Source organism: Protopterus annectens, chromosome 3.part1 (assembly GCF_019279795.1).
Source record: "Protopterus annectens isolate FY-2018-M chromosome 3.part1, PAN1.0, whole genome shotgun sequence".
In the NCBI taxonomy this organism is placed as follows: domain Eukaryota; kingdom Metazoa; phylum Chordata; order Ceratodontiformes; family Protopteridae; genus Protopterus; species Protopterus annectens.
In genome coordinates this window covers 1,562,538,573-1,562,552,445 of record NC_056732.1, presented here as the reverse complement: position 1 = coordinate 1,562,552,445, position 13,873 = coordinate 1,562,538,573, and the positions used below count along the sequence as shown (strand labels likewise).

General features: G+C 41.6%; 1 protein-coding gene across 1 annotated transcript in view; it reads left to right on the top strand.

The window, feature by feature from the left end:
- LOC122797804 (SCO-spondin-like) overlaps window positions 1-13,873 on the top strand; it is a 4,708,783-nt gene that overhangs the window by 2,243,166 nt on the left and 2,451,744 nt on the right. Inside the window, exons 53-54 of the mRNA XM_044066325.1 lie at window positions 99-263; window positions 398-571. Of these exons, the coding sequence (XP_043922260.1) occupies window positions 99-263; window positions 398-571 (339 nt within the window). The remainder of the gene's footprint in view (window positions 1-98; window positions 264-397; window positions 572-13,873) is intronic.

The following is a 13,873-nucleotide window of genomic DNA, read 5'->3' as shown; positions in this document are numbered from 1 at the left end:
CTGTCTGAGGATGTAGAAGGAGTGTGAAGATACTGATTATACATTTATTGGTACTTGCATGAGCAGTAGAACTGCAGTTATAATTGTCTGTATTTTAGAGCCAACAGTCACAGGAGCTACAGCCCATGGAACCGTGTCAGCCTTACCAAGAGCAAACTGCACAAAGAATGAGTTCCAGTGTGAATCTTTTGGATGTATCAACTCTGCATTTGTTTGTGATGGTCAGCGAGACTGCCTTGATGGATCAGATGAGAAATATTGTGGTAAGCCAAGGCTCTATTATTCTTTTTAAGACCATTAGCTTTCTTTTCTGGTTTCTTTCTCAAGGCATGAATATGCTGCTGAAGTGTTGCATATTTGTTATTTCCACTGATCATTTTCCACTCTTTTTTGACAGGGCTCTTACCTACAAATGTTCCCCATTTCATAACACCTGTAGCCACTTCTACCATATTTCCAAGCCATTGCTCTGCAAAGCAGTTTGCCTGTTCCAATGGTGAATGTATTCAAAGAGAGAGAAGATGTGACTTCCGTCAGGACTGCCAGGATGGCTCTGATGAAATTGGATGCGGTGAGTGTAGAATCTTGTGCTGTTTTACAGAAACTTGGGGACTGGAATATGAATATAATCTGCCTCTGGACAAAAATAATTATTTTATGTGTCAGCTTTCTTTTGATTATGTATGATACATATTACTTAACTTGTTACTCTTTTACAAACACATTTTGCATGCCATTATTTTAGCCTTAACATGTTAAGGATGGTTTGACAGGCCATATCATTTGCCTCCTGGCATATGAACACAGGTTTCTGGAAAACAGGACCCTTTTTTATATGTACACTTGAGACTATGATAATGAAACACTTCATCTGAAAATTAGGGTCAACTTTTGATAGACAACTGTTGAAGTGTACTTTTTGGCAGTTTTATGTTAACCTTTTCAGGGGTCTCTTACATGCTGGGCTAATTTTAGATGTGTTGTTGTCAATCTCAACTTTATTCTCACTGATGGATTTGGATCTCATTTGCTGGATCCATCTTGGCCTTTCCAGTAGTTCAAGGTCTTCAGCAAAGCTCGTTGGCCTCCTTCCCTACCCATAATGCAGTTCCCCAACTTCTTCAGATCTCTTTTTCTGCACTGCGAAAAGGATCTTCAAGCTCTGGGTTTTTTGATAATATATTAAAATTTGTCAATATATCTTATAGTTTCCTAGGATTTTCATATATTTTAACTTCTCTGCTAATTCTAGTTCCATGCAAATTATTAGTGCCTTCCCTTCTTAAAGTAGTTTACTAGTTAGTTTTCCCCTCTCCATTAGCATCTGTTTTAATTAGAGGATGTCTAACTTGCACCCCGTTTTAGTTAGAGGGGGTTCCTTTTACCTTTCTTCCCTTCCCGTCTTTTATAGAAGACTTTTCAAGTGTTTAGTAGTGGTTTTCTTCCTTTCCCTTCAGGTTACTGTTTAGTTAGAGAGCAGTTAACCAACTTCCTCTCCCTCCCCCACCAAGTCCATTTAAGTTAGAGGACTTTTTCCCTGATACTGTTGTTTTGTTTAAAAAAAGAGCTCTAATTTTCTTCCTTCCTTTCTTAATCTTTCTTGATTAGAGTTTTTTGTAGTGTTGCTGTCTAGGGCTGTCTTCCAGTATGTCCTAAAAAGAAGGCAAGCCATTGGGTTGCAAAAAATGTGAGAAGTGCAGCAAAAAGATGCCCGTCAGTGACTCGTACACATTGTGCGTTTACTGTTTGGGGCCTCTTCATTTACAAGAATCTTGTTCCATATCCCACACCTTTAATCAAAGGGGTCTTATAGAATGAAAAAACAAATCGATTTTGAAAAGGTTAATTATTTTCTGAGGCTATCTATACCTATCCCTCCTCTCCAAAATCGGACAAATTTGAGGGAGCAGGGAAACAGTCTTCTCCGTCTCCAAAACCCTTGTCATAGCCGAATGCTTGGGGGTTGAGAGGGTGGCCTAATGGTTAAGGTGCTTGCCTTACAAACACAAGGTGCAGGGTTTGAGTCTCAAAAGGGATAATTTGCTAGGCTTACAATGGCTCACAAGGGCAGTTAACCTAGTACTAACCTATGAACCTATGAACCTAAGGTGTCTGCTCCGACAGCACCTATGGAGCAGACAGTTACCTCTGAAGCAGGAGCCTCATCAAATCAGGCAAAATCATCAGCTCTGAAATAGACACTGAATCATTGCTCCGAAGGCCCTATTGCCTTCTGAGTACCAATATTGGAGCTGATCTCCATCCTTGGAGCCTATTACGTCTCAGCTCCCATCACCTTTTTTAATCAGATCCAGATCCCCAGCATTGTCTACTAGGTCTGCTAGAAGCCTCCCAGTAAACAAATGTTAATTAAATAAATAAATAAAATAAATAAATAAAAAGATGTGGATAGGATGGTGCAGAGCCTTCTCAAGACACTTGCCTTGCCAAGCTTCTTTTGGATCCAAGCCCAAAGGAGTCGGGTCAGACTCATCTTTCCCCTGTGGCATGTACTCCTCCTCCAATCCATCCCGTGGTTTAGGAGCTGGAAGACTCCACTATACAACTGCTGTCTGTATCAGGTCCAGGGCCTGTCAGCTCCTCGGATCCGATGTCTGCCCCAAGCATCTCCACCCAGTCGGAGCAGGAGATCTGTGGGAGTCAACATTCATTGGTTGGGTCCTCGGAGCTGGTTAAATCTCCTCGGATCCATCCCTGTCTATCGGGGCCTCGGCTTGGATAGGTTCGGCTCCCACTTCATCTTTGGAGCTTCCTTCTCCCTCTCCAAGGGCTTTTTTTTGCCCCGACAGCTATGTTGTCGGGTTCAGGGTTCATTAGAGCGGGGGTGGTCTGCTTTCAAAGTTATGAGGAGGGTGATGACTGCTCCTCAGTCTCAGGTACAGTCACTTTCAGAGATTCCTCCCTCATCAGCGCAGGTGTCTTTACCTCATCACCTCCAACGACAGGACCACAGGGATCCACGGCTTCAGGATGTTCCCCAGGGGACTCCCCCCTATTCTAAAACTTCCTCCAAGTACCCCACTGAGGAAGTCCCTCAGAGGAGACCATGCAAGAGGAAGCATCTGGACTCCTCAGAGGAGTCTGTCACTTCAGATTCTAACTTCAGTGAAGCAAAAGGGTTCCCACTGTCACCTCCTGAGGATGTCTCCCTTGGAGACATCCTGGAAATTCTAAAACAGAGAGGTAACTGGCAGTTGTCATCCCCTTTGGCCGAGGAGTCTATATAGCTGAAGGCCTTTGGATCTCACCTTTCAACCTCTTGGATATTTCCATGATAGTATTTGGTTTCTCCCATTCCTTTCCCTTACTAGCCTGTGTTCTTCTGCTAGAACTTTATCAGTTATTAATTTAGCTGTCCAGTAAAATATCCTGTTTACGTCTGTTATATCGCATGGATCTCTATGAACAGTCCTAACTACTGTGTTCATTTCTCCATCTTTTTTTTATTTCTGCAAGTTCTTTGGGTTTCTAATACCGTGACTGGAATGGATACCATTCCTAAATCAAAGTATGATTAAAGTTCATGAAATTAGTATTGTTTCAGTCTTTGGTGTTAGCTAGTAGTGCTCTTCGTAGCACCCGCAGTGTGCCTAGTAATGACTCCTTCTGCAGTTTTTATGGAGCTACATGTACTGGTAACATATCTAAATATGATTGTAAATTATTTTTTATAATACCCATTGTTCCTACTACTATTGGAACTGTCTGGGTATCTTTCTTCCACATTGCTCTCATTTCTGCCTGCAGATCCTGACATTTTATGACTTTGTGTCTCTCTCTATGTAAGACGCTGTAGTCATTGGGTGTGGCAATTTCAATGATCAATGCTACTCTTGTCTTCTTTTCTTGGACCACTATATCTGGTTTTGTAGTATCCATCATTTGAACTGATGGTAATGGATAATCCCATGTGATGTAAGCTTTTTCCTACAATGCTTTATGGCTCATGTTTCCAGTGTTTTTTAGCCACTTGAGTACCATAATGTTTGCACAATCCCCAGTGCAACAGTCTCACCACATTATTATGCCTTTCAGTGTACAGTCCTTCTGCCATTAGTATGTCACAACCAACAATGAGGTGTGCAACTATTTCCAATTTGGTTTTTCAAAACCTACATTTGTCTGTTTCTCCCACATGTTCAATGTACTTTATAAACCAGCGTATACACAGCCCAGTATCTTGGGCCGCCAATATTAACCTTTCATCTCTTGGTTTGAAATTGCCTCTCCTTAACCATTCCTGTGTTCGTTTCTGATCAACATGATGTTCTTCCAGAAGTTTTCTATACTTGCAACAGTATTTATGCTTTTTCCACATTTCTTGCCTTCTCATCCGATCCTTTACCTTATATTCTTTCTTTTGTTTTTTGGCACATTCAGTTGCTGCCTGATTTTTATCTACTTCTGGTTTGAATTACATTCCTGCTTGATGCCGATAAGCTTCTGCTAGATTAAGCCGAGAAGTCATCTTAGATTTATTTCTTCATGTTTCAAAACTTTCACTACGTTTGGGTCTTATGAGGCCAACAGATATGTGTGCAGTCCCACGATTGCAGATCTATACATATAATCAATTTCAAGGAAGCCCATCCCTCTTTCGGAATGAGGAAAATATAATCTTGGTATGCACTGATTTTTATAAATCATTTGGTGAGCATGAAGCATCCTTCTTATTTTCCTGTCTAATCTAGCCAACACGTTTGGGGGCCAGTCAGTCACTCCAAAATTGTAAGTTAGGACAGGAAGAGCAAATTGGTTTATGGCTTGGATTTTTTTCCTAGATGTCAGTGATGTTTTCAGGATTAATTTAAATCTTCGGAAGTATTCCTTACTAAGTTTTATTTGCATTTGTTCGTGGTTTATTGTTGAACCTTCATCAGTTCCCAAATATTTATACACTCCTTCTTCCTCAAGTTTTTTTATATCACATTCTTGTCCCAGACTGATGTTTTCCTGGCGTTGCAGTTTTCTTGCTTTAAAGGTTGCTTTTGCACATTTATCAAGACCAATTGACATTCTTATATCATCTGAAAAAGTTTTCACAACTTGCAGTTATGCTTTCAGTTCCTCATCTGATGAGCTATACAATTTTAAATCATCGACAAATAGAAGGTTAGAAGTCTGTACACTTTGTTGTTTTCTAGGAGCCAGATTATAGCCATGGCCTAAGCTGCTGAGTAAACAGCTTAATGGATTAAGGGCAAGGCAGAAGATTAACGGTGACAGAGAGTCACCCTGGAATATCCCCCTTTGAATTTTTATCCCTGGGATAACAATTTGTTCTTTATCATGGCTTAATTGCAAAGTGGTCTGTCACTGTTTTATGGTCACTGTAATGTAGTCGGTCAGTATTGGGTGTATCTTATACATTTTTAAGCACTCTTTTATCCATGAATGAGGGACACTATCAACTGCTTTTTTGTAGTCAATCCATGCCATACTTAGATTTTTCCCCTTTTTACAGTTCTCCACTATGACTTTATTTAACAACAAATGATCCTTTGTTCCATATGATTTTCTTTTATTGCCCTTTTGTTCTACTGCCATAATTGAGTTTTCTTCTAAATGACTATAAACTCTATCGGCATCAATTTTTGTCTATAGTTTAAACATCATCGGAAGGCAAGTTATTGGTCTATAATTTTTAGGGCAGCTTGCAGGTTCACTCTTAAGCAAAAGCATTATTCTTCCTCTTGTTAACCAGGTTGGTGTCTGTTCTAGGTGTGCATATAAATAGTTCTTATTTATGGCTAAATCTTCCTGCAAAGATGTTAATACTTTTAACCAGAAGATATGTACTGCATCTGGGCCTAAGGTTTTCCAATTAGAGATTTTTCTTAACTTTGTTTCAGTCTCTCTAGCTGTTACTTCATTTCATTTCATATCCTGTACCTTTAAACTCCTTATTCTTTCTTTTACTTCTTCTATCCATTTAGCATTAGCATCTTTATGTTCCACAGGATCTTCATAGATACTTCTCCAAAATATAGCTATTTCTTCTTTTTTTGGCAATTCCTTTTACCTTATTTCCTAGTTCTCTATAAAACCTTTTTGGGTCAATAAATTGCTTATTTTGAGCTATTCCTTTATATTTATCTTCGTATCTTCTAGGTTTTTCCGCCTGTGCTGACATTTTTAGTTTATTTGTGATAGTGTGTGATAGATCCTGGTCTGTTCTAATACTGCGCATTGCTTTTATCACATCTATCTTTCTTAGTATTTTTGTTGATCTATTCCCTCTTCTATAGTCTTCTAACAGTGACACTTCTTGTCTTAATTGCTTTATAGTTTTCTCTATTCAATACTTCCATGATGGTATTCGATTTCTTCCCTTCCTTTGCCTCACTAACCTGTGCTCTTGTGGTAGAACTTTATCAGTTATTAATTTAGCTGCACAGTGACATATCCTGTTTACTTCTGTTATACTGCATGGATCTCTATGGACAGTCCTAATTACCGTGTTCATTTGTTTTATCAGACTTCTGATATTTTGGGTTTTATTAACCTTCTGCAGTCTATTTCTTTCATTTATCTTTTTATATCTGTCTATGTCTATTAAATGAAGCAGTTCTTCTCTTAGCTAATTTTCTTCCAAACCAAGGGCACATCCCTTGTTTTCCATTTCCTGTGGGCATTCTATAGAAGGTTCTATAGCATCTTCCTGTAACACAGTCTCATCAACTTCATCCTATGCTGTCCGTTGCTTTATCACAGCAGTTCCGAAACTTTGCAATCTAGAGGACCCCTTTTGATAAAGGAAATATTTTCATGGGCGCCTGAATTTTGGATTCTGTTAATATTAATAAATAATTCATATTAATGCAATATTTGAATTGCAAAAATTAGTTTTATTTGTAAAGGATTACGACTTAAACAGATTCCATCTTCTAAAACTGTCTGATGAGCTAAACATGCACTTGAGTTAATTCATAGAATGAGTAGTAGTGCATTAAGGCACTTCCAAATATTATTAAATGTCATTATTTCTGTGAATATTGCTAAGTCATGTTGAAAACACATAATAGGGCACCATGGCCAATAACTGAACTCCAATCACCTGGGCTGTACTGAAATTTGTACCAAGAGTTCTAGGTATTATGAAAGAAAATTTCAACAGAACAATAAAAATAAGAAACATTAGATTGCTAGCATACCTCCTCTGAACCTAATTGTAAAATCACATGTTTAAGCTTAGTTATGAATTAAAAACCTAAGTCACCAACCAAGGTAATTCCCCCATTTGAAACAAACTAGTAATTAATCTAAATACAGTGTTACATGTGCAGTTAACAAGAATTGTGAGTTCTACTTAGATCCAATTAGGGACACAGCTGGACAGTGGTCTCACCTTCAATAACCACATTGCCACAACAGTCAGGAAATCCTTCTATGTGGCACACCTCATCACTAAGGGCTTTTCATCCAGAAAAAAGGAGGCCATTGTCCCACTGTACTCATCCCTCATTAGACCCATTATAGAATACAACGCCCCATTTGGTATGTACCTCTCAAAACGTCTGCAACAACTGGAAAGGCCGCAGAAATACCTCACTAAAAGAATCACAGGCCTAAAGCAGATGCCCTATGCTGACCTCCTTAAAAAAACTCCAGCTATACTCTGTCACATATCGTCTACTCCGAGGTGATCTCTGCTTAACATACAAGGCCATGTCAAACCCAGAGCTGTTGGACATGCTACACTTAAAGAAACCCCAGTCCCAAAGAGCCACATGCTCCAGGGATCTAAACCTTGTCATCACAATAAACAAAACATGCTGGAGGGATAGGTTCCTGACCCAGAGACTCCCCAGACTCTGGAATAGATTTCCCATGACCTGATGGGAGAAAGGAAATTCACCCCAGGGATCACGTCAGTCGCCCTGTTAGACAGAGGTCCAGGGAAGTAAATAGTGTGGGAAGAAATAGCCAGGGAATTGTTATGGCTAGGCTTGTATAGGCCCTAGGGACGATAGCCTAGTACCAATCTATGAACCTATGAACCACTGCTAATCTCTGCAATATCTGAACATGAAAGAACCTGCAACAATAAATAAAGCAACATGCAGCCAAATCCATATTATGAGTAAGGAGCTAGGTGAAGTGGCATACAGTTAAAGGGGAATGAAGCCTGCTGTACTAAGAGCCTTGTTCAAAACGAATAAATACAAACAAAGATAAAATGATTTCCACATGATGGCCATGATATTTAATAGTCATATAAACACAAATCCGAAATAAGAAAACAGGTTCTGGTATCCAGCATTGTGCCAGTAATGAAGTAACTCAAATGATTCCCACTGAATTACTTTTATCTCAAGTTTTTCACACAGAAAAAGTTGCACCCTTTTCCAACAACTACAGGTATGTAAAACATGCTTTACAATAAATATTAACATCAGTGAATAAAAAGGAAACCTAGCCCAGTGATATATACTCCAACAAATTCCAGAAAAAAGAGTCACCATTCAGACAAGATTATAATCCAAAAAAGCTTTAATCTCATTCTATTATTTCTTCATTCACTGAGTGATACTTATTTTTTTAATAAGGCTGTTATATGCAGACATCTGTACTTGACTGCTATGTTGAGTTTGCTTATAATACAACAATACTGTTTATTACTGCAAAACATTTTAACTATTCTAAATCAAAACTGGATACTTCAACATTAGCATGTTAAACATTTTGATGGATTTTATGTATATAATGAAAGCCCACAGTCTTAACAGGTAAATAGTATCAACAAGCGAATAAACGAATGTCTGCCTTATTCAGTATGTTTGTAATAGTCAGTGTGATAAACAGGCACAAGAGCTGTACATATGTTAATAAAGTAGTGTGCTAAAAGACAGTGGACTTCTGATAACATAATTAAAAGTAAAAATCCTGAGTAGAACCCTTGCTAAATATTATGACTAGCCTCTAGCACAGAGAAATCAATATGACACAAGGTGATTCTCAAACTTACATGCATTTGTAATGCAAAGATGTTTAAACCAAGCTGTTTGGGAACTTATATACCCTCAGTCCATTTGGGACCCATCTCACTTGGAAACAATCCTTGAAAAAAAATTGTCCAGCTGAAGCGCTCTATAGTTTGTTAAAAATTTTTTCTAATTTAAATATTTTCTCCTTCAGTGTTTCACAGGATTCTCCATTCATGGAAGTCGTTGAACAATTCAATGTAAACTTTTCTTGAAATTGCTTGGTTAACCTACAATTTGGTGAATCACATACAGTCATAACCACCCTTTATTTAGAGGAGTTACATGCTACTACATCAGCATATGCTTGATTACTACTAGTTTCCATACTGTTTTACCAATAACTGTCTTCTATTCATTAATTCCTTCACTGACAGTCATTGCTGTTACACCATTTTCCTTTCATTCACATTCACATTTCATTCTTGATGTAACATTTTAACATTATCCATATTAACAGCAACTTGAGTGGTTAGTTGTATTAACAAAGTTAAATTGGCGGACATGTTGTTCTCATTTACTAATGTTTCCCATATTTCACCTGACAATCCATTGGAATATAAATGCTGCGACATGTTGTATGGGGCAAAGAATACTCACCAACAAAGACACACACTATACTTCTCTCAGTGTGTAAACACAAAACCATTTTGTTTTTTTTTGTTTTTTGAAGTCATACTTCTGAGAATTTTTTAGCTCACACATGCAGTTTCTCATAACATAGGCTAGTTTCTGAGCAGGATCACCTCAGGTGCTCAACATAACATCTCTGAAGATGCACTGGACATAGAGTAGTGGTGTGGACCGACACATCAGATAAATTCCACTCTAGTGTGGAGTAGTCTGCCTGGGAGTCTACTTCATCAGTCTGTAAATCATCAGATCTTAGAGTAGGAATTTGGTCATCAGTTTTTCTTTCTGCATGCCACTGGTCAGTCATTCATGCGGACATCTGGAGTTAGCCATCTCACTCTGGCTATGACATTTGTCTTCATCCTTACTGGGATAAAAATGTGTTCATTTATCCTTCTGGTATATGTATCTACTCATCCATCTTCACTGTGGGATGACTTTGATCATCTGCTGGCCTCCCGGTGCTTTAATTATCATATAGTTAGTGTTAGACCTTCAGTTATGTGGGCACTCTGAATCTGGTCTGCTTGTCACACTTATGTGCCATCTGCCATATTAAGTATGAGTATCAGGTGCCCTGACCTGGAGGCAATTTGGCCAACTGCCATTTGTTCACCTGATAGTTATGCTTACAAGCTAACATGGTCTGACCACAGCTGGATGTTTTGTCTAACTTTTTTTCCTGTGTGTAAATTCTTTCTGTATACTTGTCATAACACACAAAGTTTCACTAAGTACAGGAAGGACCCTGTGTTCTAACTGGGTCTATATCAGCTCATCGAAAGCTGATAACTTTGAACGTTAGTTGATCAACCACAAAAGGTCGAACAACCAAAATAGCGAAGACACAGAACAGCGAAAAAAATTACTATTCCGCCAATAAATAAATAAATAAAACACAACATAAAGTTGGGGGCTTCAGCCCCACACCCCCCAATGTGGGGGGTTGTGCCCCCACAGTCCCCTACTTAAATATACCAACTCCGAGATCGCACCACAGTGGAGGAAATGGCAAACTCCTGACTATGGCCCGGTGATTTTTTTTCCTTGGGGAAAAAAATCGTTGTTCTGTGTCTTCGCTATTTTGGTTGTTCGACCTTTAGAGGTCGATCAACTAGAGTCCAATGTTATCAGCTTTCGATAAGCTGATATAGACCCATTCTAATTTAGATAGACTGTTGGCATAAAATTAGCTTTTGTTTGAACTGTATTTCTGTGGGCAAAAAGGTCATTGTCTATTATCTGGTACAGTGATTTGTGATCAGAACTCATAGACTTAATATCTTTCTTGAATATTTGAACAAAGTCTAGTCTGTTGTGTCTTGATGAAGAGAAACAAATTGAAATACTTGCATACCATTTGTTTTTGAAGATATTGAATTCCTTTTAGTTTAAAGGCAAACTGTGTTCCATTACTGCAGACAGTTTGGTTGTCATGACTTGTTAACACTATATATATATGACTCCAGTAGTCTTTATAAAGGTGGTTAATTCCATGGGAATGATTTAAGGCGACTTGAAGTATGCATGGCAATTAAATACAAAGTCCATAAATAGTCCTGAAAAATCAGTATTTGGATTACTTTCTCCTGAAATATTGACAAAAATGCTTTTAAGTTTCTACATGGTGCAGTATAGAAAGTATTTCAAATCAAAATACACTGCAATTTTAAAAAAATGTTAACAGTAAATCTGAAGTAGTTACTTCATTTGATCTGCAACCTGTGGGTGTCAGATCCGACCTCGGATCCGATCCGGCAGCTATCCAAGCTCCAAGATTCGAGCTCCTAGCTCCTCCCCCCTACCCATAATCCCCTACTACCAACCACATTACCTCAGATCGTTTTTTGCCGCGGCTGAAGAAGCTTCCTTGTGAAGAGCTCCTGGCTGGGTGAGATCATTTCTGGTTTTTAAACCAACTTTTCATTCAAAGTTGTCGTTGTGTGTGTGTTAGTTCCCTTTTCTGCTTCTTGTGCTAGTTTTTGGTCCCTTTTCTGTTAAATTAATTACTAGTTTTATCTTCACTCCCCTCCCCCTCCTAGTGTTTGGGTGTGTGTGTGAATGATGTCAGAAGGGCCTAAGGCCATTTTTTCTAAATGTACTGAGTGTGGCCACAAGCTTTCTCCAGCTGATGGCCACACTCAGTGCGTTTTGTGCCTGGGGGCAGCCCATTTGTCAGAGGCCTGCCAAATCTGCGCGGCCTTTAACCCCCGGGCACTTCGGGATAGGAAGAACAAGCTGATCCTGGTGGGAAAGCTCCCCCAGGAGTCGGCTTCTTCTTCCTCTCCCGTTCGGGCTCCAGCTGCTTCAGCAGCTTCGGCGCTGTCTATCCCCTTAGCTCTACCCGGGACTCAACCTCCCTCATCAGGTTTGAGCTCTGGGGAAACTAGTGCCTCTTCCCTTAGAGAGAAGAGGCACAAGGATAAGGATGGACATAAGTCCCACAAAAGGCGGGCCGAATCTCATCCTTCGGCTCCGCCAGCAAAACTACTTAAGTCTCCCTCGAGGGTCTCCGGATCCCCCTCCTCTCGGCTCCGTTCGCCCTGTTTTTCGCCGGAGCCGGAGGAGGAGGATAGGTCTCCCTCGAGATTTTCGAGGCGGCCCTCCCGGCCCGCCTCTACTACTTCATCTAGGTCGACCTGAAGCATCTCCGAAGCGGATATGGATCGGATGATGCGTCGGTTCTTACAGACCCAAATGCAGATGGGGATGCTCTTGCCCCCCCCCCTGGGGAGGAGTGCAGCCCCCATATTTGCCCTGATCACTCCTTCTCCGACTCGTTTTCGGGTCTTGGAGTCATCGGATCCAGGCCCTTTCGGACCTGGGGAATTGTCGGCGCCGATAGCGGTGGTCTCTTCGACGCCGACTATACCTTTGAGCTTGTCGGACCCGAGCTCTCGGGGCCGAGGGCTGAGCGTCGGATCCGAGGGAGTTGCTGTGTCTTCGGAGCTGTTGGCGTCGGAGCACACCTCTGCCTCGGCGCCGACTGCATCGGCTCCGACCCCGATCCCTCTTAGAGGCTGGCGAGAGTGGCTCTCCTTCGGCTTTTGAGGTAGTGGAGAGGGTACTGTCGAGGTCCTCCAGATCCCCGACCCGGGCTTCGGATCCACCCCTACCCTCACTGTATGAGGGTCTGTCTTCCATCATCCGTCCATCTGGACAGCCTGCCCAAGCCCTCCAGCTAGTTCCCGTGGAGGAACAACAACCCGTGGACGAGCCGTCTTCGGACAGTCCCACCGAGGAGGTCCCTCGGAAACATCGGTGCAAAAGGAGGCACCTGGACTACCCCGAGTCCATTACCACAGACACGGACTTTGATGATAAGGAGGGTTCCCCAAGGTCACCCCCTGAAGATGTCTCCTTTGGAGACATCATGGAAATGTTGCGTATCAGAGGGGGGTGGTCAGCCCCAAAGCCCTCCCTTGATGAGTCCGTGTTCCTGGAGGCCTTTGAGGCGGGCCCATCTACCTCCTGGGTGTCCCCTCCGGCCGACCCCCTGGTGGACTTAATTACCACCAGGGCTTGGAAGGAGCCTGACACCGTGGAGCCAATCCGTAGGCGCCCCGATAAAGTCCTCAGCCCACCCACAGATAGACCGTCTTGGGCCAAAGGAACCCCCGTTGATGCTATGTTGGTGGCGGCGGCCACCAAGAAAGAATTGCGCAGGAGAGTTCTTCGGTTCACCCGCTGGATAAGGAATCTCGAGCGCTTGACCGGATTGGGAAGCGGATGTTTGCTTCAGCGACCTTTTCCATAAGGGCGCTGAACTATATGGCACATACCATTAGGCTACAGCGAGACTTGATTAAAGAATACGCTGCAGCCCCCCCGGAGTCCATGTCGGTCCCAGACAAAAAGGTTTTTGAGACTCGAATGGCCACTCTAAAATTCATCTCCAATACATCTATGCGGCTTCTCTCCCATGCAACGGAGGGAGCCGCTAGAGCTAGCGGAGCCAGGGTCGTCTTGCGACATCTCTCCTGGCTCCGTCTGTGCGACTTCACGGACCCCTTCAAGGCGTCCTTCGCGAACGCCCCTTTTGATGGTTCTGCCTTGTTTGGCAAAACTGTTCGCGACACGCTGGTCCAAAGCGAAAAGGACGGGAAGACGCTGTCTGCCGTCGGAGTCCGCTTCTCTAATCCCCAAAGATCCTTCTCCAGGAATCAGAGGGGACAAAAGAAGCTGTGGTTCCGTAAGTCTCAGCAATCCCATCCTGCTGCGGACCACTCGTCCTC